The following is a 23,451-nucleotide window of genomic DNA, read 5'->3' on the forward strand; positions in this document are numbered from 1 at the left end:
CATGTCTCATTTTGAATCAAAAGTACACAATAGGGCAGCAGCAGAGACCAAAAAAGGGCAAATATAGTACAGTACTGTGTTAAATGTAAACTACTAAAAAATAAAGGGTAAGTTTAAGAAAAAAGGGTTTGACAACATAAGGAAACTTTCTGTACTTGTTTATTTAAATAAAGATGGTTAAAAGCAGCATTTTTCTTCTGCCCAGTAAAATTTCAAAGCTGTATTAAGTCAATGTTCAGTTGTAAACTTATGAAAGAACAATCATAATGTTTTGTTCAGTTATGAACATTTCAGAGTTACAAACAACCTCCATCCCCAAGGTCTTCGTAACTCTGAGGTTCTACTGTATGAGAGGCTTGCTAAAACTCTGTTTGTGTGAGATGTACACTGTCCTGAACCACTCTTGTAGGCAGTGCATGCATAGTCTGGCATGTTTCACGATGTTCGTGGTTGCTGCCATGTGGCCTAATAGTCGGAGGCAAGTCCTGGGAGATGTTTGTGGACTGGTCACCTTAGTGTTGATCAGATTTACTAGGATGGCAAATCTGTGTGGCAGTAGTGAAGCTTTCACCTCTACTGAGTTTAGGTTAGCCCCAATGAATTCTAGTTCTTGTACTGGTGTCACCATTGACTTTTGAATGTTATTTGGAGACTGCGTTTTGCAAAGAGTGAGATTAGCTTTTGTGTGGCACTGACGGCTTCATCACGAGTAAAGGTCTTGGGTAGACAGTCATCTAAATATGGGTATATCATCATCCTTTGCTTGTGGAGGCGGGCCGCTGCCACTGCTAGAAATTTGGAAAAGACTCGGGGCCATGGAGAGGCCAAAGAGCAGTATACCTTGTACCGATAGTGATCCTGTCCCAAAACAAATTGGAGAAACCTCCTCTGTGATGGGTGTAGGGCAACATGAAAGTATGCATCTGGCAGGTCAAGGACCAAAAAACAGTTCCCTCATTCCAGTGCTGGGATTATAGTTGCTAAAGTAACCATTCTGAACCGTTGTGTTTTGACTAATTTGTTTAAGTTTCTCAAGTCAAGAAAGGGCCTCCAAACCTGGTCTTTTTCTGGGTTAAGAAATAATGGGAATAAAAGCCTTTCCCTCTGTGTTGTACTGGTACTGGTTCTAAAGCACCCAATTGTAGGAGATGGTCTACTTCCTATCTCAGAAGGTGCTCATGAGAGGGGTTCTTGAAGAAGGATGGGGAGGGAGGTTTAGGTGGGGGGGAATGGAGGTGAACTGCATGGAATAACCGGTGATGACAATTTCCAGCACCCATTTGTCGAAAGCAATAATTCGCCATGCTGGGTAGAATGGTATCAAATGATCTGTAAAGGGATGGCTGTTAGAATGTGATTTCAGCAACTGGAATTGCGGGAGGTCTCTTGGGACTTCAACCAAACCCTCAAATTTGATGTTTTGATCCATACTGTCGCGATGTAGAAGGTTGAGATGGGAATGGCCTATGTCTGTCTTTGCCTCCGTCTCTGGGTATCATACTGCCTCAATGACTGTATGTAAGGTGCTGGACCTGAGCACTGTGATGGATAATATCTGCCTTGTTTTTGTGCAGGTGTGTATATGTCTAAAGACCAAAGAGTCACTCTAAACTCTTTCAGTGTATGCAGGGACTTGGTCTTACCTGCAAATAATTTTGGACCTTCAAAGGGGAGATCCTCTACAGTGGATTGCATCTCCTTTGGGAATCCAGACAAGTGGAGACAGGAGGCATGTTGCTTTACTATGGCAGTTGTGATGGATCTTGCACCGCCGTGTCTGCTGAGTCTAAGGGTGCCTGCAGAGCTGTTCTTGCCAGGAGATAATTGACCTAAATTGCTCCCTTTTGTCTTCAGGAATGAAGTCAATACATTCAGAAAGTTTGGAGTAATTTGTGAGATTCTATTTCGCCATCAAAGCTTCATAGTTGGCTATTCTTAACTGCAATGTAACTAACGAATAGGCCTTATCACCAAGAAGATCCATTTTTTTCCATTCTTTATCATACAGGGTGGTCCTCGAACGGTGTTGTCTGCCCTACTCATTGACCATTTTTATCACCAATGAGTTTGGCTGGGGTTGTGCAAATAGAAATTCGAGATCCTTTGATGGGATGTAATACTTCTTATCGGCCTTTTTATAAATCAGGAGGATTATTGTGGGGGTCTGCCAGATGATGTTGGCGGGATCCATGAGTACCTCATTTATGCGAAAGGCAATTCTGGAGGAGGCTGATGTTTGTAATATGTCCAACAACTTGTGTTGGGACTCAGCAACTTCTTCCAGAGAGATTTGGAGAGTGTCTGTAATTCATTTGAACAGCTCCTGAAATTGTTTAAAATCATCTCCTGTTGTAGGTGGCGGAGGCATGATGGTCTTGTCTGGAGAGGAGGAGGTGTTGGTTGCAGGAGTGGCCTTCTGATCTACAGCATCCTCTATTTCCTCAAAAAGTTTCCTCAGGGAACTCACAGGATCTCATCTCTGACATTGATGGAGAATGTCTCTGTCTTTCCCTTGAGGTGCTGGGAGGCTTGGAATAATGTTGCCTATATACCATCTATAGGTCTCAATTTAGCCACTGTGGTATGAATGACATTGGTAGTGGCATCCATGGATGTCCATACCACCTCTGGGTGCCAGCCCTGCAACAGTGTCCTGGCTGTTTTTGCAGATCTGGTCTGATGATTCCCAAGATGGGTGAAGAGTAGTGTGAAGAATAAACATCTTCTTCCTCATTGTCCTCTGCCTCACTAGAAAAAAAAGAGGCAGATATGTTTGTTGGCATGTGTAACAGTGCTCACAGACTCATAGACTTTAGGGTCAGAAGGGACCAATATGATCATCTAGTCTGACCTCCTGTACAAAGCAGGCCACAGAATCCTACCCATCCACTTCTATAGCAAACCTCTAACCTATGTCTGAGTTACTGAAGTCTTCAAATTGTGGTTTGAAGACCTCAAGCTGCAGAGAATCCACCAGCAAGTGACCCAGGCCCCACGCTGCAGAGGAAGGTGAAAAACCTCCAGGGCCTCTGCCAATCTGCCCTGGAGGAAAATTCCTTCCTGACCCCAAATATGGTGATCAGCTAAACCCTGAGCATGTGGGCAAGACTCACCAGCCAGTACTCAGGAAAGAATTCTCTGCAGTAACCCAGATCCCATCCCATCTAACATCCCATCACAGACCACTGGGCATACTTACCTGCTGATAATCAAAGATCACTGCTGAATGTGCTGATGCTATATCACTACCAAGAAGAGGTGATTCCGGTGCTGCACAAACTACTAAGTCCTTATGTTGGAGAAACTGCTGCATTCCAAGAGATCCCGGTACTGAAGATGGCATTGGTGGTAACTGTGGTGGTATCAGGAGAATTGTTGTGGTACCGGAATTGTTGCAGTGCAGGAGGATTGGTGCCAAGGATGTAGACTTCAGTACCACTGTCTCAGCATTATGCACCAGAGAGCCAGAAGATAGCACTGTAAGCTGAGGCGCTGTGGAGGTGCTTGGTACCAAGTGTTTAGCTGCCTCAGTCAGTGCCGTGGTAGAAGGGGCAGTCTGTGTCTGCTATCCTGAGCACCTGCTTGCTTAGGTTATTGGGCTTTAGTGGTAATGGAAGATCCTGACGACTCGTAGGTACTTAGCTGCAGCATGGTCAATATTGAGGATGTGGAGAGAACTGGAGAACTTCTTTTTTGAGGCTCCCTTTGGAGGAGAAGTAGTAGCTCTCTTCTTCATCCTTTTTCTGGGAGAGAGCTACCACTTCTCCTACAAAGGAAGCCTCAAAAAAGAAGTGTTCAACTCCTTCTTCACCCTTTTTCTGGGAGATAGGTCCCTCCCGTGCAGTCGCTGACGTTCTGCAAATTCACAGAAGAAAGTTTTAAAGTATAATTGGGAATGAAGGTGCTTTTAATCTAGAGATAATATAGGAACATTTATAATTTTTGTTTTTCAAATTGCCAAAATAGAGAACCCATGTGTGTGACTGCTTTTTGTTTGTTTGTTTGTTTGTTTGTTTGGGAGGATGGGGACGTGAGAATAAGATTACAGAACACCAACAATTTAAGTATAAGATTTCAACCTGATGTGATTTAAAATTACTGAAATATTAATTCAGAAAGATTTAAAATGGAAACAATTGACCAATGATCATCTAAAATGCTGCTTCTTATTTTCCTCCAGTTCTTCACTTTTCTGTTTATATTACAGGTGTTTTACAGAGTTTGAATTACCTTTCTCTGGATTTTTGCACATATTCTTCATTTTCTCTTTCAAGTTCTTTATTTTCTTGTTCCAATTCATCAACTGCTTGAAGGGTATTGAGGAGTATTTGTTTCAGAGTAAGCTGTTCAGATCCCCAGCTAGTTTTCTAAGAAACATTAAGTGAGAGTAGGTTTGAAGATCATTTAAAGCTAACATAATGTACAAAGACTTTCACTTATAATTCATGAAAACAATAAAAAAACGTACTAAATCTTCCATCACTTTAATCACTTCAGAACAAGCATCCGATAAACTTTTGTTCTCATTTTCTTGAGCCAATGTTTTATTGTTTAAATCCTGTACCTGGAAAACATATGTAAAAGTTAATAAAAACAATATTTGCAACAAGAGAATTACACAAAAATTAAATACTGAAAATAGAAAAAGAACAGTTAGTTACTTTACAGTAACTGCAGTTCCTGGAGATGTGTTGTACACATCAATTTAATTCTTGGGGCACATACAGTTCATGCACGCAAGATCAGATTATTTTGGTCACCATTATCCACTGGGGTTGTGTCTGCACCGTATGTGTCCTCACAGTTCCTTCACCAATACAGAATCCAGAGTAGGACTCCACAATAGCAGGGAAGGAGGCACCATTATAAAATCCTTTTGGACAACACATCTCAAAGAGTCACAGTTAATGTAACATAAGTAACCACTTTTCTTCTTTAAGTGATTGGGCATGTCAGCTGGTGTGCTGACAGGCCCCAAGAGAAAACCTCTTTCATTTAGCTTTATAAAAGTCACTCTAGTTGTAGCTTTCCTATTTTGGAGAAGAATGTTTTTAAATTTTAGCTGAACATCATCTTTTGGTGGATGTCAGACATTCAGCAACCAGGCTAGAAAATGTAACAATGAATCTGACTATTGTTCTGTGAGACTACGTCAGGCAGAGCAGGCAAAATGACTAAGGGCTGCATTGAGAAGTTTACCATATCCAAATATCAGAACTGCCTGGCCAGTGCCCAAGTTATCATGATCATTGACCTAACATCTTGCCTCAGTTTCCTTAGGACCCTTGGTATCATGGGAATTTGGGGAGAAGGCATGCATCAGTCCCAGTGTCCAGGAATGAGAACAGCATCTGCAGAGACTGGACTGAATCCCCCTCTGGAGCAGAACACAGTTTTTGTTCTGACCTGTGGCAAATAGGTCTATTGACCGGTATCTCCACTTGCAAAAGATGGTTGTGCAGCACTGGCTCTTTGGTCAATCACTCATAGCTGTCTGAGAACTGTTTGTTCAGGTGATCTGCTAGTAACTTCTGAATGCTTTGAAGATACTAGGCCAGCACCATGATCAAGTAATGAATACATCAAGGCCAGAGCTAAATGGTCTCTTGACAGAGTGGAGGTGACCTGGTTCCTCTGTCTCTTGATATACTGCATAGCTGTGGTGTTTGTATCAGTATCTGGCTTGTGGATACCAGGAGTAAAGACAGAAATGTTTTACATGCCAAATAGACTTGTCAGCGTTCCGAGACATTTATATGCAGACACCCTTGATGAGGGGACCACTTGTCCTGAATCTAAAAGTGACCTAAATGATTCCCTCCTGCCCATAAGTGGAGGCATCTGTCACCAGCTCTTTGGCTGACAGAAATACAGAGAAGGGTACTCCACTGCATATCTGAAGAGGGTCTTTCCACCAGTTTAAATGAGAAAAGGCCTTCTGGTGGGACAGTGGCAACCATAAGAACATAAGAACGGCCATACTGGGTCAGATCAAAGGTCCATCTAGCCCAGTATCTGTCTACCGACAGTGGCCAATGCCAGATGCCCCAGAGGGAGTGAAGCTAACAGGCAATGATCAGGTGATCTCTCTCCTGCCATCCATCTCCATCCTCTGATGAGTAGAGGCTAGGGACACCATTCTTTACCCTTCCTGGCTAATAGCCATTTATGAATTTAGCCACCATGAATTTATCCAGTTCCCTTTTAAACAATGTTGTAGTCCCAGCCTTCACAACCTCCTCAGGTAAGGAGTTCCACAAGTTGACTGTGTGCTGTGTGAAGAAGAACTTCCTTTTATTTGTTTTAAACCTGCTACCTATTAATTTCATTTGGTGACCCCTAGTTCTTGTATTATGGGAATAAGTAAATAACTTTTCCTTATCCACTTTCTCAACATAACTCATGATTTTATATACCTCTATCATATCCCCCCTTAGTCTCCTCTTTTCCAAGCTGAAGAGGCCTAGCTTCTTTAATCTTTCCTCGTATGGGACCCTCTCCAAACCCCTAATCATTTTAGTTGCCCTTTTCTGAACCTTTTCTAGTGCTAGAATATCTTTTTTGAGGTGAGGAGACCACATCTGTACACAGTATTCAAGATGTGGGCATACCATGGATTTATAGAAGGGCAATAATATATTCTCAGTCTTATTTTCTATCCCCTTTTTAATGATTCCTAACATCTTGTTTGCTTTTTTGACTGCCTCTGCACACTGCGTGGATATCTTCGGAGAACTATCCACGATGACGCCAAGATCTTTTTCCTGACTCGTTGTAGCTAAATTAGCCCCCATCATATTGTATGTATAGTTGGGGTTATTTTTTCCAATGTGCATTACTTTACATTTATCCACATTAAATTTCATTTGCCATGTCCACATGATGCCTGCTGGGTAGGTACCTTGATTTCAACCACCCTTATATGGAGCACAGATGAATACTGGCAAACTGCATCACATACAGGTACATGAGGCCATGTGTCCCATAAATCTGAGACATAGCCTTATTGATGTCTTTGAGTGGCGCTGAAGTTGGTTGATAAGGTTCACTATAGTTTGGAATCTTTCTTATGGAAAATAAACTCTCATTGATCTGGAATTTAACAACTCCTATGAACTTTATGCTTTGACTCTGACGACCATGTGTGGCAAAGAGCTTTAAGTCACTTGAATCAAGTTGATCACCTGCTGAAGTGATCTTCCTCCAATGAGACAGTCATTGAGATATGGGTAGACCTGTCTCCTTAAATGAGTCACAATGACTTTTAATCACTTGGTGAATATCCTTGGTGCTATGGAAAGACCAAAAAGGCAGGACCTTATGATGATAGTGAAAGGGTCCTGCTAGGAATCTGAGGTATTTCCTATGAGCAGGATGAACAGATATGTGAAAATAGGCATCTTGAAGGTAGACAGCAGGTTTGATTCTGGTGTTGAAAACTTGACAAAACTTCTGAAAGATCCCTTGGCTTCAACATTTTTTAGTTTTGGGAAGCCTTGACAGCAACATGTAGTCTATCCAATTCTAGTCCCTTCCCATTCCCTACTTTTCTTGCCTATTCCAAGACTAAAATGCAGCTATCTGGAGGAAGATGCAGATTGGGCAACAGTGGAGGAAGAGACAGTGGGTCAATCACCACAGAGCCTCAGCTTTCTGTCTCCGCACCGCTGAGGTCTTGTGAAGCTGATAATAGGACTGGGAAGAGGGATGCTGCCTGATGGAAGCCCTTCTGCTTTCTTAGGGCTGGAACGTAGAGGCCCACAGAATGAACAATCACCCTGGAATCCTCAAAAGGAAATGTCTTCAATTGTGGTTTGGATCTCCCTGAAGCCAGGAGGATCTCATTACCACAGATCTGGACGCAGTACAAGCCATTGTGCCGGGCACATCCAGCGCAACTGGAAGGGAAATGTGGGCTCATAAGTTGTCCCTCAGTCCTTATGGTTTTTCAGTTTCTCTCAGTGCTCCTGTGGTAGCTTGACCCAATTCAGATATCATGGTAGTTCACCACATACATTTGGATGCTATCAGATGAGTAGACTGTGTATCAAAATAAAATGAGTTTCTTCAGGTCTTTCTTTCTGGAGGTAAATTTGGGAGGTCCCTGCTTCTTCAACCACTCTTGGACAGCAACTACTACAAGCAATCCTGGTACTAGGTGGGAATAAAAATACTCAAATCTCTTGAAAGATGCTTGATACCTCCTCTCAACTCACTTGGATGTGTTTAGTATAGAAGTTACCAATGTTCCACAGGTCTTTTGCAGGTTCCAACAATCCCTCATTTATCAGACATGAAAGGATGCATGATATCAGGAGTTGTGAGGTGTCTTCTGCACCACTTCCAGCAGTATATGCAGAATTTCTGCCATATACTTCATATGGTCCTGAATGCCTGAAAGTCATCAACCAAGGAAGGCTTTGAGGCTAGGAATGCCTTGAAGTCATCAACTAAGGAAGGCTACTGTGCCATTGGGGAAGGATGAGGACATTGCAACAGGGACAATTTGTTCTTCCTTTTGCAGATATTGGTCCTCATCACCTTCTCTCTACTGCCTTTCCAAAAGCGAAGTCTACACTGTCTTTTTAAGGAGAAAGATCTAAGGTGGGGGTGTATAGGCAATGTATTCCTCATCCCTGTCTGCGCACATTAGGGAGTCACTTCCTCCCAAGTGGGCTCTTCCTATCAGGAGTGCCGTTGTCCTGTTATATCCTCCCTAACCAGGTAGCAGAGATACCTCCTTTGTTGTCTGCTGTACCAAAAACTTGGTAACAGGTGGTTTAGCTATCAACATCTTTAACCTCTCAAGGAGAGGTGACACTATTACTGGCCCCACAGTTAAATCACTCAGTACAGTATATGCCCTGTCTACCAAAAACACTCGTATGCTGAGCACTAAAGAACACAATTCTGAGGTGGCTGGTTCCGTAGTGCCAGGTATTGAGAGCATGGGTCCTGAAGGGCTGGTACTAAAAGGAACATAGTTCACAGGTTTGGTGGGTACTGGTCACTCTCTCTTAACAGTTGGTACCAAGGCATCAAAAGGACGTTTGTCAGGCCACTGCCTTCAACTGCTGAGTCTGTATGGGGAGACTTTGGCAAACCAGTAAAGTGCTTGAACCACTATGGCTTATTGTTAAAGGTGGCCTAGTCAGCAAGCTGTAAATTGGCCATTCAGCAATCTCAGCTTGACCAGGGCAGGAGGGGAGGGGGGTTGGGGTGCCACAGCAAGGGCAGCTTGACCCCGCATCCTTCCTGATAAGAATTGTGTTAAAGTTGCTGATATATGCATTTTCAAAGAGTAGGATATGTCCCGGGAATGTCTATTGAGGTCTCTAGGCTGCAAGTTCTGCAAAAACCTACACCTGGTTGTTCAATAATCAGAAGGAGCCTCTTGCTTGATCATTGAAACTGCTTACTTAACAAGGTTTCTTTAAGGCACAAGTCATTCTATACTAATGTATAAATAAGGGGATTCATTTGGGGACTCTTTGGGACTGGTCTCTCCCTCTGGATGCATCTTCTGTTCCCCAGTGGCAGACAGGCTGCCACTGTGTCACTCAAAAGCCACACTCAGCTTTAGTAATTATCAAGGGTTGGGGGTGTTTTACTAATCTTGTTGCAGACGTGTGTAAGTGCTTGAGACTAGTAAAGTTTAGCTTTAAGTGTTAAGCACTCTTGTGTTGTCCTGTTTGTGCCAGTCATCTATCAGTCAGACGGCCGTGTCTCCCCTGATTTATTTCCTGACACCTCCTCGCACAGAGTAAAAGTTACCAAGAGTTTTGGATTGAAAGAACCCAGGGTAACAAGTCCAAGATGAATCAGACACCTCTGCCTCTCGTTTCTCAACTGGATAGGCATTAGAGAGGGTGGTGTATGCCTTAGCACAGTGGTCTCCAAACTTTTGTGATCGCGCATCCCTATCAGTAAAAATATTTTGAGCATGCCCCCTCCTCTTGGCTCCTCTTGGGCACCCCCACCCCACTTTGGAGACCACTGCCTTAGCATCTCTGGAGCAGTGCTCCTTCCTACACCTCTTCTGAGGTCATTGACATTGGATTGTTGGTGGATGACTGGGGCCACTTCACTGACATAGCATGGGAGCTTGGGGTGGGTTCTCAGCTCACTGGAGTGCTCACAGGAAGAAACTGACTGGAGAACTTAGGTCTAGCCACATCTTTTTCTTTCAGTGTCCTCAGAAGCTTGCAGAGGTTGCTCCAGGAAGAACAATTTTAGGACAGCCTCTCTAGATTTTTGAGTCTGCTTAGAGAAAGAACAACGTATGGGCCATCACTCAGGAATATATACCTCTCCTATACAAGTGATATCTGCAATGCCCATCATTAAGCAGCATTGAGACTTCCCATGATGAATAAGTTTTGAACACAAGCGATTTCACTTCTGCTATATACAAGGAGGGGTTTAGCCTAAAAGCTGAACAGCTGACTAAAAACGTTTGGGTTTTTTTTGTACCAAATAACAAAAAGACTAACATATAGTACTAATAACTAGCTAATTAATAACTAACTCGAATACTATCAGTGCCCAAAGAAGCAGGCGGACACTGCAGAAGTTTCATCTCAATGCCATGGGCAGTAAGAAACAATCAAAATCTTACTTTCTTCATGTTAAAACAAACAAAATTTTTTTTATTTTTATATTCTCTCCTTTCAAAAATTTTTCATTTTCTCCTAAAAGTGGCAGAGATCAGGATAGAATCCAGTTTTCTAGGGCAGCATTCAACTGCCTAAACCATGAGATCATCCTTTCTCTTCCTGCAGTCCCCTGCCTTATTCACTACACACCTTCCAACTTCTGCAACAAATGAGGCATGAGTCCTATATTCAACATCCTCCTTCACTATATAACCGTGCTCCAGCCACAGAGCAAGTTCATCCTGTGCACTGATTGAGGTAGGAGTCCTGTAGAAAACAGTATGTGATTATGTAATTAAAGACTGCATCATAATGCATACCCAGAAGGGAAGCCAAATTAAGGTAGCATAAACAACCTTAAGTCTGGCATTTCCTAACTTTTGAGTACTTGACTTTGCACCCCCTATAACATTTCTTTAACATAGGTTGTGTGCATATAATTAACTAGAATTTAAAAAACCAAACCAACAAATTCCATCATGTGGTATAATCAAATGAGTCATCAGCAGGGCTGGAAACTTTAGATCAATTGCACCAATCTTTGCTATTTGAGCTAATTGTGTAATTTATAGCAGTAGTACATTGTCATCCTCTATGTACACTAGCACTAAAAGGGAATGGAACTCTTTCCCAGTGGGTTGTACAGATATTTGCTCATAGCAGAGGAATGACGAGACTCGGAAATATTAGGTTCCAGTCCAGGTTCTTTAAAGAAGTGTTCTCTAGTAAGCACAGACACTTCTGACTATTCATCCAAGCTTGATCCTCCTCCACCTTTGCATCATCCATTCCAACCCCTCCCTGTCCCAGTCTTGACTCTACCCCATCCTGGCTCAGTCCCAATCTTATTCTCCTAGGCTACTCAGTCAGTCTCCACCCCTCAGGCTTCTCATCCCAGTCCCAATCTATTTACAGAGCAAGTTCTACTATCACCCTTCCAGATTCTCTGTCACAGTCCTTTTCTCCCCTCACTCCCCGTCCTAGTCTTCCATCCCCCTTTTCCAGTCTCCTTGCCCACTCATTCCAATTTTCTCCCTCCCCAGGTTCCCTCTGACAGCCTCTTTGCCCAGACAGTCTTAGTTTTCCCCCACACCTCATCTCATTGTCATGTGTCTCCCTCTTCTCACTGCCCCACTGGATCCCAGGCCAGTCTCCTTGCCCAATCAGTCTTAGTCTCACTTCCTGGCTCCTCATCCAATCTCAGTCTCCCCCATACCCGCAGAATCCCAGACCTCCCTATTTTCTTCCCTGACATTCAGGCCCAGTCAGTCCCAGTCTCTCCCCATAACTCCCAATCCCAGTTTCTCTCTCCACCATCCCTGCCAGCCTCCAGTCCCAATCTACTCCCCTACTCCAGGTCTGGCTGTTGTCCCCACTGCATTTGAATACGGTAGCTTCCTTCTCTATGTTCTCTTAGCCCAACAGGGGGGACGCTGACAGCACAGAAGAGACAGATTACCTGCTCTCAATTCCAGTGCATGGCCCCAGCCTGCAGCTGCACAGAACTAACATTTTTCAAATATTTATAACTTGGCCAAAATAAAGCCTTCATACACAACTTCAAAATCTTTAGAGAAAGAATCTGACCCATCAAGGAAACTGACTACTAATTTAACATCAACAACAAAAATACTACACAGAAAACACTTTATAAAACTGAATATAGGATTCTTATGATTACATGTCACACTTTGTGTTTCCAGTTTATTTTATAATTACAATGGCACTGAATCTGAGAACTTTAAAGTCTGATGTTTAATAATAAAAATATTTTGAAATGAAGAGACTCTAAAGACAAAATATAATAGTCATAAAAGCAAAGTGAAAAACCAGAGATTCCAATGAACATGAAGAGAAAGCTGAATTAATAAAACCAAATACAGAAATAAACTGAAGCAAAAAAGGATTATAATAATCAGACCTGGAGCTCACCCTTGAAAACAAAACAAAACAAAATCAATGAAAAGAGAGAGAATGTAAAAATGCAAACTGATACAACGGTAATTTAAAATGAATGGAACCGAACTAAAATTACTCCGTTGTTGCAGTAAAAAGAACAGCACAGCACCATGGAAATTAGATCCAAAAACTGTTGTATATCTAGTTTTGTTTTCCCCAAATAGTCTGGCTTTACATCTTCGCCTTCTAATGAGTGTTTTAAAAGACCAAATTTTCATAATTTCTAGTTGTCGTATATAGGAGTAATTTTATATTTCTGTAGATTAAGATTTTTTGTGAGGCTCTTATTTCAGTCTCTCCTATAGCATATTTTTATTTTGAAATCCAACAAACATGCTTAAAGTGCAGTTCTACTTAAAAATAATTTCTATAAATATCAGGGCTTTTAAGACATGACCTGAAATCTAAAGGACTCACAATCTGAATATTTGATGACAAGAACTATAGCTCTGCCACTACTTGGCTCCTAACCAAATCAGCCACATTGAGATCTGTGGAAGGGATGGACCTGGAACCCAAAAATGACTTTTCAAGTGGCTCCACAGATGAAGATGTTCATAGCTTAAAGCAGCCTATTTTTAAACCAAAAATTGCCTGCTCTGGTTATGAAAATGGATATCATGGCCTATGGAGGTAGTAACCCCCTCTCTTTCCCCTGCACATCAGTTGGGTATAAATACCTTCTTCCATTCTCTCTCTAATTTGTATGATGAAATCATTGAACAGCTGAGATTTATACAGGAAAATTTTACAACCTTTTAAAATTTAATTGGACAGTAAAATATAAGTCAGGTTTTATAACTGAATATATTTATATTGGTGGACAAGAATAATGTAAACTTTTGGACATGTATTATGCTGTTTTTCATTTCTGCTTATTTAATTTGTCCTCTTTTCCCAAGTGGTTGTTTTTTATGACTAACTGCTGAACTTCGGAACACTGATATAAAAGAAAATTTAAAAAGCACTTACTTTTTTTTAAAGCTATTGGCTCAATTTTTTAGTTATTGCTCCTTCTAAGTGATGGTGCACAGTCACATTGCCTTTAAGAGGAACTTTAGCCATATGCTTCCTAGACCCATAATGATGTCTCCTCTTCTGGGATCCTGGCAAGATCTCTGGCACTGAAGATCCCTCTACATTCCTTTTCTTATCCTTGTGCATGAGGACAGTGAAAACAGTACTAACGTATTGTCAAAGTGAAGACCCACTTGAGATTTTGGAAACAATGCTGAAGTTGAGCCCGCATAAACATCTTCTTGTTGCTTCTTTGGAGCCATGAAAGATCCTGGCACCGAACTGAAGGAGTTCTTCATGATAAAGGAGACCTCAGTTCAAGTCACTGACTTAAGAACTACAGGCAGTAAACCCAACCATGTACAGATTTCTTCAATGCATAGGTTGCTGCTGATTTGCCTGGTTTTGAAAAAAAAGGCCACCTGCCTTTCGCAGCCATAGACAGTTGATCCAAATGTAGATTCAAAGGCCAGACTAATAAAGCCTCCTTTGTTGAGAAAAGTTTGGTGCCTCCATTGCATATCACTCTAGGCCCAAAGCTTGAAGACTCTGCAAGTAAGCAGTGATATGGAAAATTTCCCCCAGGGAGAATAAACAGTGACTGCATGAGTCTGCTTCAGTGAACAAGGAAGAGCACAATTTACATCTGTTTGTTATCCAGATTCTTGAAAACTAGATTGGCTATAACTAACCTGTGGAAGGCCTTTCAATTCAAATATTAAAATAAAATGTGCAACAGTACAGAGTTCTCAAAATATGCTAAATAAAGTAGAAAAAGTAGAAAACAAGAAAAATAAGGAGAATTTTAAAGTAAAACAGAAATTGCTCCTGGTACAGAGGGACAATCACAATACCTTTCAGCTTCCAATGTTCACTGATTCAGCACAGCACTGATGCAGCTCCACTGAGCATGCATTTCTTTCTAAAAGGTTTGAAAAGGTCAGCAGTCCCAGGTAGGAATATGCAGCAGTCCCATGAAGTACTGTAAGATGCTATATTATTACTCTTCATAAACAAAGTTACATTACTGTACCACAATAATGAACAAATTCCATTATATCAAACATATTTTCAATGTACTCAAAATAAATACTTTCATCTGTGCTATTACAGGAAACAACTTACAAACACACAGAATTTCATATACTTTTCAGTTTAAAAGATATTTGTTTTATTTATTTGGTTTTATAAATATTCAAAACTCACATTGTTGTTCCAAGATTTAGTATCTTCCTGTATCTCTTCTTTTTGCTTTACTAACTCTTCAAGGTGTCTTTCTTCCTTTATAATCTTCTCCTCTGTTTCTTTTAATTTGATACACAATTCGGTCCAAAGAAATTCTGAGTGTTTTAAATCATTCCTAATACAAACACAAGAATAATGTAATTCATTTATTTGGAAGTGTTCCGACATCACCCATCTCCACAGAGGAGAATGTAAAGCAGATTTGAATTAGTAAAGATTTATTTTAGTTCTCTCTGTTGCCTAAGTCACTCAAATACTTATATATTAATGGACTTTGAAATATCAACCCTGACATCATCATCTGCCAGAAGCTGGGGCTGGAAAACAGGGGATGGATTACTTGAAACTGCCCTGTTCTATTCATTCCCTCAGAAGCATCTGGCACTGTCAGATGACCGGTACTAGGCTAGAGGGACCATTAGTCTGACACAGCATGACTGTTTTTTTGTTCTTATTCCAGTCAGGCTTTAAAGCTATTCATTTGTACATAAAAAGTGTTTAACCACACAATTTCTAATTGAGCCTCTAACCAGTTACTAGTGCAATAGCTTAAAACATGGTTTTGGTTCACACATCTCACAGTTAATAATCAAGCATATTAACCAAGTGCTGTTCCTGCTGTTGGCCTAGTCTAATGTACAGCTTTCTTCATTTAACCAATCAGGTATATAGTCATTTTGCTATGTGCCCAGATCACTCCTACCTCCTTCCATGCCTCTATGCAGGTAGGCATCCCAGAGTACACTCATGTATTGAGGGACTCAGATAATACGTTTATGTGGGTACCTAGACTGACAAGGATTATCACTATTGTTTATAATGCATATTGAGGTAGCACTGAGAGGCCTCAACTCCCACTGTGAAAGGTATTTTATAAACAAGAAAAATGACAGTCCCCGCTCCAAAGAGTATCCTCTGGGCACTCTGTTCTTTCAAAGCTTGTTCTAAAAGGCTCTCCAGGCTCTATCAGCAGAAAACCGCAGTCTGGTTAAAATATCCATCAACTTCTTTCTCACAGCATACTCATCATTGTCTAACAAGCTTGTAAGTGACTGCAACAGCTGTCATCTGTAACCAAAACCAAATGGAGAAGCCAACACAGTAGGTTAAGTCCAATTGGGAGATAAAGACCTTGTTTTCACACTGAAGTGAGAAGGGAATTCAGACTGATCTGAATACTGTCATATGCTATCCAATGGTCTATCAATAAATCCTAGCTCCCCTTGCAGGGAGCATGATGCAATGGAGCACCCCTCAATACCAGAAAAAGATAAAAGCACTGAGGCTGCAGTGTAATCAGGTCAAGGACTCCAACAAATGGCAAAAACACTGTCCCTGTTTTGAGTTAATGTCCTCACAACTACTTCAAACTCAATAATGTTATGGACAGCAGTGACTCCTCCAACTCAGCTGAAGAAACGTGAGGAAGAAATGAAGAATGAGACCATACTCTTGGGCACAGTTACAGGTTTTGTACACATTCTTTATTACTGCTATACACATGAGAGCATGTTCTGTGAAAGGGACAGGGAAATGGGAGGAGATCAGGTTAAAGTGTGCCATAGCAGCTAACACATACACGCTGTATTTATTATTGTGTTTGTGGAAGCATACTCTCACAAGAGCAGAAGTCTCCCTCATTTCCTGCCTGTTATTCCAGCATCCCATAGCTGTGTTTTACCGGACTTGGGATGCCCTAAATTGGCAAAGTAATTTCATCCTATCACATCACAGGGAAAATTCTAATGATGGCAGAAGTGTGGACCCTGTGTCCAACCATGCACTGTGTATTTCAAATATTTAAAGTCCAACAGATACAGTAATGAAGTCAATCACTGAATTTATGTATTTAGATAACTGGTTTCATGATATCAGCTCTAATTATTGCTGACAATCTCTCTTTTTTTAAAAAACGAATAGATTTTCTAGCAAATACAAGCATTTAGCTTACCTAGAATCAGGGTGGATTTGATTTAATCATGGATTTCTACATAAAGTGCGTCCTTATTGATTGTTATAACCTTAATACATATTCTTCACAACTCAGAGATAGATATCTTCTAAAAATGAAGCCTACTATACATTTTTAAAGTGATTTATTTTGAAAACTTTTCAGATTAGTTTTACAGCTATATTAGAAAATGAATGATTGTTTGGTTATTTCATTTACCAAAAGGTAATTGAAGCAGATACTTATGAAGTAATTGGGAGGTGAACTATCTCCAATTCAACAGGTTAATCATTAATATTTGGAGGATTTTCTTGCCATGCTGTATTAGGAGGAGAACATCATCAAACAGGCATTTTAATTGTTTTACTTAACTAAAACAACAATGTTATGTATTCTGGATTTTTTCCTTCAACAGCAAACTTATAATATTTTAACAAAACAAGCATATGTATTTTTGAATATAAACATTCAAGTTTTTTTAAATCAGGTTTGTTTTTGTTAAAATTGTTTTTAACTAAAATAGTTACATGAAATTAAAAAAAAATTAAATCAACTGTGTCAGCCAGGTCAACATGAGAAGTTTAAAATATTGGCTTCTGCTGCTAACTCAGTCGTCTTCACTTTCATTTTCCTGTTCATAATATGAAAACGAAAAACAAGCTTTCCTGCTTTTTTGGGTCCCAAACAATTTCTCAGTTTGGAATGAATTAGTCCAAAGGAAGAAAATATTCTTTCTGCACCAGAAGAAGCTACTGCTGTTAAAAGTGAGATTATCACTTCAACAGTCTCTGAATCCAAGTGCTTAAGTGACTTCCACAAATTCACTGGTGTGACTTTCTTTAAAACATCAGCAAACATATTTTTTGAATGGTTCTTATTCCCAAATTGGCCTGCTGCCATTAAAGGCTTTCCCTTCTAGTGAGAGAATTATATGGTAGATCTCAAATCAATGAAGGGCACACTCAGAAAGTACTCAAGACTTCTGGAATATGCTGCTCAAACAGTTCCAATTTTCTGTTTCTACTGCCTGTCCCTCCTGTCCCACATTTATCTCCAGACTTCTTCTCCTTGTCCAGATCTATTTCACCGCCAACAATCTTCTATTCATTAAACTTTTTGAAACTTTGCACTTTTAGAGAGAGGTAAGGGATTGACTCTGTGTACACAAATTTGCAGAGGGACAATAGGGTTGAGGTCTGTTATTTCTCACCTCTAAGTATTATTATTTATTTAAAAACATTTTTGCTGTTAACAAGCCTGTTATCTCTGGAGGCACAAATCCACTGTTTGAGAATGGCAAAATTAAGCATCTCTGATACTATCTTTTAGACTGAGCACTGAGTGCCATTCGGTAGACTGAAAGATTAACCTAAATAATCTATAAAGAAGCCCCTGGAGCCCCTTAAGATTGGGTCCTTAATCCATGAACTATTGGAACTCATTTACAAAACTCTTAAATATTGTCTCATACTAAAAAATTAGAATTTATAATCCCTATTCCATGATGAGATATCTTTAAGCTATAATGTATCTTAATTAAAACCATCTTTATGTAGGTTTTTCCTCAAAAAACATTTTATCAAAAAAATCTGATTTAAATTAAAAAATCTGATTTTTTTTATTTTTTTTTAAATAATTGATTTTTATCCACTCTGCCTAGAATCCTTCTGAAGACTTGCATGGAATGTCTGAGTCACTTCTGCAATTTCATCAGGATAAAGGGCAACGTCATTTCCATGTTTCCCTCTGTAGTTAACATGACTTTCGTATCTCGTTTTATTCTTTGCTGTGCCATGAATTTGAACTGTTCAAGAGCATTTTGCTCAGTTTCTTCAGTTGCCTACCAGTATTGGAATTCCACACATCCCCTCTCGCCCCAATCTCCCTCCCAGAGCTTGCACCTCCTCCTGGCCCCAAATTCCCTCCCAAAGCCTGCACCCCCAACCCCACCCCAGAGCCTGCACCTCTCACTCCTTACTGCACACCCACCCCCTGCCCCAGCCCAGAGCCTGCACCCAGCACCCAAACTCCATCCCAGAGCCTGAACCCCCTCCCCAACCCAAACTCCCTCCCAGAGCCCAACCTTTCACCTCTTCTGCATCCAAACACCCTCTCAGAGCCTGTATCCCAATCCCTTGCCCCAGCCCAGGGCCTGCACCCCAGACCTCCTTCCCCCACCCAAACTCCCTCCCAGAGCCTTAGGCAGGTGGGAGGGCAGAATCTGAGGGGTGATGGGGGGACAGGCTCTGGGCATTCTGGGCACTACAAAATTTCTACAAACCGCCGCCCCTGACTCTAAGTGACCCTATAGCAGTGTCCCTGCTAGAGGGATGGGGCTTCGGGGTGGAGTCCAATATGGATGATAATACTGTCAAGCCAAATATCACATCTGATGCTAAAGCAAGAATGATTGAATAATGTTCTGTAAATGTCTGAGCAGATGCTCAAGTTGCTGCTCTGCATATTTCTGTGGCCAGAACATTATTGAGGAAGGCTATGAAAGTGGATAGAGAGCTTATAGAATGCGTTCAGGCTCCCGAAGGGTTGTAGCAGTTGGGAAAGCAGTTGGCAATGCAGTCTGATATCCATTTCAAAAGTCTTTCCCTAAAGATTGGGGATCCCTTAGATTTATCTGCGATGGAGAGGAATAGTCTTGGAGATTTTCTGAAAGGTTAGATCCTTTCCAAGGATCTAACACTCTTCTGACGTCAAGTGTGTGTAGTGTTGCCTCCCTTTTATCCTGGTGCAGCTTGGGAAAGAATGCTGGGAGATGAATAGGTTGATTTATGTGGAAGACTGCAGGTATTTTTGGAAGGAATTTGGGGTGTGATTGCACTGTGATCTTGTATTTTAAGAAAATCTTAAAGGGGGAGAGGGTACGCTGTTAGGGTCCCTATCTTTCCCACTCTCCGAGCACGTGATGGCCACTAGGAACGTGGTTTTCATAGAGAGGTGTAGGAGTGAGCAAGTTGCCATTGGTTCAATGGGAAACTTTGTAAGACAGCTCAAGACCTGGTTAAGGTCCCATGCTGGTATAGGATCTCTGATTTGGGAGTAGAGGTTACTCATGCCTTTAAGAAATCTTTTTGTTGTAGGATGAGTGAACGCCAAATGACCCTCTATCTTCTGGTAGAATGGCTGTGAGGTTTACCTTCACCAAGCTTTGAAATAGCCCAGATTTCTTTAATTCCAGGAAGTAAACAGGAGGATGTAGAGGTAATTTGTCTTGTGTCGCACCAGAGTTGGAACCTCTTCCAATCTAATTGGAGAACCAGTCAGATTTGTTACATGTTGCAGATTCACATGAATCTGTGTCATAACTGTAACAGTAGGAAGTAGGAAAGATGAAATAATTGGTTAAGCTGGCTTCTTCTTTGGCTTCAGCACCTTAGAACAATTTGGAGCTTTTATATCCTCAGGTCTCAGATCCATAATAGAATCCAATGAATTACCAAAGATGTGTTTTAATTTGACCTTTCTTTTCCTTGAAAGCACATTGCTTAGTTCTAGCATGTTATCTGGAGCTTTGGGTTCCTTAGCCAGAACTGTCTCAGATGCAGGCTGTATCTTAGAGCTGAGTCACTGGATTTAGCTACCAAAATCTCAGTTGGCTTGGAACCAGAGCTCCATGCCACGACCAAACCCTTTACCATGGTTCTCTTTGGATAGCCGAAAGTACTCAGAGCCACCTTGGATCCCATACCTTTTCCTTCAGATCTCTTTGAGGTTCAGATCTTAGAGGATGGGCAGACAGGGTCTCTGGAGGACCTGAAGTATATTTTCTCTCTCCTTACTGGCCCAAATAGTGAACGTGCTAAAAACAGCACAATGTGAAGGGGAACATCCTTTCCCATGGCATTTAAGTCACCTGACACATGAATTGGATGCCAGTAAGATTGAAGGACATGATGCACATCTTTTAAAATCATGCTTCATTGTCTTTGGATCTGCAATCAACACCAGTACCATACTCTTCGTAAATATTTTAAGTTAAAATCCTAATGCTAATACTATGAACTATAAAGCTAGCTAGCTAATCTAATCTAACAACTGATGTAGAGTTAGTAGACATTCAAAGCTGTGGATCCAAGAGATCTAGAAAGGTCCACATCTATCTGAGTTCTGTGGGAGAAAGTAACTAAGCCCTATTTATATTCATGCCCTCAGAATAAGTTCGAATGCTGAGGGGAGCAGTAGGAGGGGTGGGTGGTATTATCAAAAGGTTCCATCATCCAAGCTGCACTGGTCAGCACATTCCCAGTTTGAAATTATGCAGAGGACACTCAAACAAGAACAAAATTTAAAACAGACATTTTCTGAATGCAAATACACTGTGCTTCTATTGTCATTATACTTCTAAACTGTCAAAATACACTGGTTTACAATTTTTGAGAAGTTGTCTGCTTCAGAGATAAAATGTGATATTTATTATGTATTTTGATGTGCTGAATTCAAATATGACAATTAAAACAACTGATTGGCTACTGTTTCTAAGATATTTAAGTTTTTACATTTTATGTGTATGTATATTGTGTAGATAGTAGAGATTTAATCATAAATTGTAAACCTAGGTCTTTTCATGTGTTTATGGTTGCTTTACATGATAATATTTCACCTGTCCTGTTTATGTAACACTTTAAAAATCAGCAAAAGGGTTATATAAATAAAATGTACTATGAAACAAAAGGCAAAAAACTATTATGTACATAGTTTAGTCCTATTCAGTGTCTATTCGGCGCTTCTTGGCTTGTCTCTTGTATTCATTAAATGGAGCATCTCTTGTCACTGTCCAGCAATAGTCTTCAAGCATTGATGGGCTCCATTTGCCCTGATAGCCTGCCAGAAGATTCCACTGCTGTAGTCTGGAGCCCAACAGCTCTGCCTTACTCTTGGGAGTTCCAAATCCCTGACAAGGTCATTCAGTTCACCTTGTGTTATGAGGTGTGGTTCAGAGGAGGAGGATGGGAGAAAATGTGGGTCCTGTGACATTGCTGGTTCAGGACCAGAAGTTTCATCCTCTTCCTCTTCCTCGTCTGACTCAAGTGAGAATGATTCTGGTGCATCAGGAACCGGCAGTCCTTCTCTGTGGGGTACTGGGCGGATAGCTGATGGAATGTTTGGATAATGCACAGTCCACTTTTTCTTCTTTGGCACACCTTTCCCAACTGGAGGCACCATGCAGAAGTAACAATTGCTGGTATGATCTGTTGGCTCTCTCCAAATCATTAGCACTGCAAAAGGCACAGATTTCCTTTTCAACCACTGGCGAAGATTTGTTGCACAAGTGGTGCAGCATATGTGTGGGGCCCACCTCTTGTCCTGATCTCCAATTTTGCAGCCAAAATAAAGGTGAGAGGTTTTCTTAACCATAGTGGTTAGACTGAGCTTTTGTGATGCAAAAGTCACTTCACTACAAACATAGCAGAAGTTATCTGCACTGTTCACACAAGTACGAGGCATCTCTGCTCACTTTGGCTAAACAGAAATGTGTCCCTTTGCAAAATCAAACACTGACAAATAAGAGAGCACAACACTATATCATTTCTAGAGCTGATATAGGGCAATTTGTTCAGCAGAGTGATGTAAGCTTCGTTATGATTGCATCATCCATGACTTCTAGGAATAACATGATGAAATTCATATCGTGTATGACGCAATACTAGCTTCAGATTGCATCATTCATTGTTTTGCCTAAAAAGCAAGTACTGTCCAAACCCAGTCATAGATTTATTCATAGATCCAGTCAAAGATGTATTGTAGTCATTTCTGGTTTAAATTGAGATCTCTTCCCTTTATAACTCACTTATCCTCCGCCATTCCCAAGTCAAGGGTCGTATATACTGACCCAATAGCATATCTTGAAAACTAGAGCCAATCAACAATTTTAAGCAACATTTTCATTCTCAGTGACCCAGAATTAGTAAAGTTGGACTACATTTATTTCAGAAGCATTTTGGCTGTAGAGCAGTGATATTAAAGATCATCAGAATATTTCAATAAAGTTTTAAAGGGCTCTTACTGGTACTGCTTCAACACTATCTCAGCATATTTAATTTTCTCAGACATAGATTTTCTCTCCTTTTCAGCTTCTTCAGTGACTTGTTTTAAAATCTCCTGGATTCTCAGAAGTTCCCGATAAACATCATAATATAATTTTGATGCCTGAAAAAGGAAAAGAATTCTATAAATTGTTTTCATTATGAAATGCATGTAATATTCTAAACACAACTGTTCTCATTCAGTAACCTTCTGATTCACTTATCACTATTTGAAAGTTTGAGTGTAGTGCCTTGGGATGTCACAATATTTAGCAATAAATAAAGCTTGGAATACCAAAAAAGCAGTCAGAGTAGAAGACAATGACAAAGCATGTGTAGAACCTGATGATATCAAAAAGCCAGTGTTAGCAAGCGGGCTTTCATTTTGTTATAACATTTGGAAGTTGTTGTGAAAAGATGGCCACTTGCATGGGAAGGCAGAGACCAATGCAGCAGAACACAAAACCTTGGAAGAAGCCACTGAGTCTGTACTCAGCAACCTGACAGAATCATTACTTAAAGGCTTCTGAGGCGCTGTACAAGCCTGACATTCGAAACAGAGAAGCCTGAGACAATGACGGAGATT

At 40.7% G+C, this 23,451-nt stretch overlaps 1 protein-coding gene across 1 annotated transcript in view; it reads right to left on the minus strand.

Moving 5' to 3' along the window:
• Positions 1-23,451, minus strand: part of CCDC178 (coiled-coil domain containing 178) — a 360,418-nt gene that overhangs the window by 281,357 nt on the left and 55,610 nt on the right. The window contains exons 7-10 of the mRNA XM_030552997.1: positions 22,847-22,989; positions 14,838-14,991; positions 4,469-4,564; positions 4,231-4,367 (exon numbers count right to left, since the gene is read on the minus strand). Coding sequence (XP_030408857.1) covers positions 4,231-4,367; positions 4,469-4,564; positions 14,838-14,991; positions 22,847-22,989 — 530 coding nt within the window. The remainder of the gene's footprint in view (positions 1-4,230; positions 4,368-4,468; positions 4,565-14,837; positions 14,992-22,846; positions 22,990-23,451) is intronic.

Source organism: Gopherus evgoodei, chromosome 2 (assembly GCF_007399415.2).
Source record: "Gopherus evgoodei ecotype Sinaloan lineage chromosome 2, rGopEvg1_v1.p, whole genome shotgun sequence".
Taxonomy (NCBI): domain Eukaryota; kingdom Metazoa; phylum Chordata; order Testudines; family Testudinidae; genus Gopherus; species Gopherus evgoodei.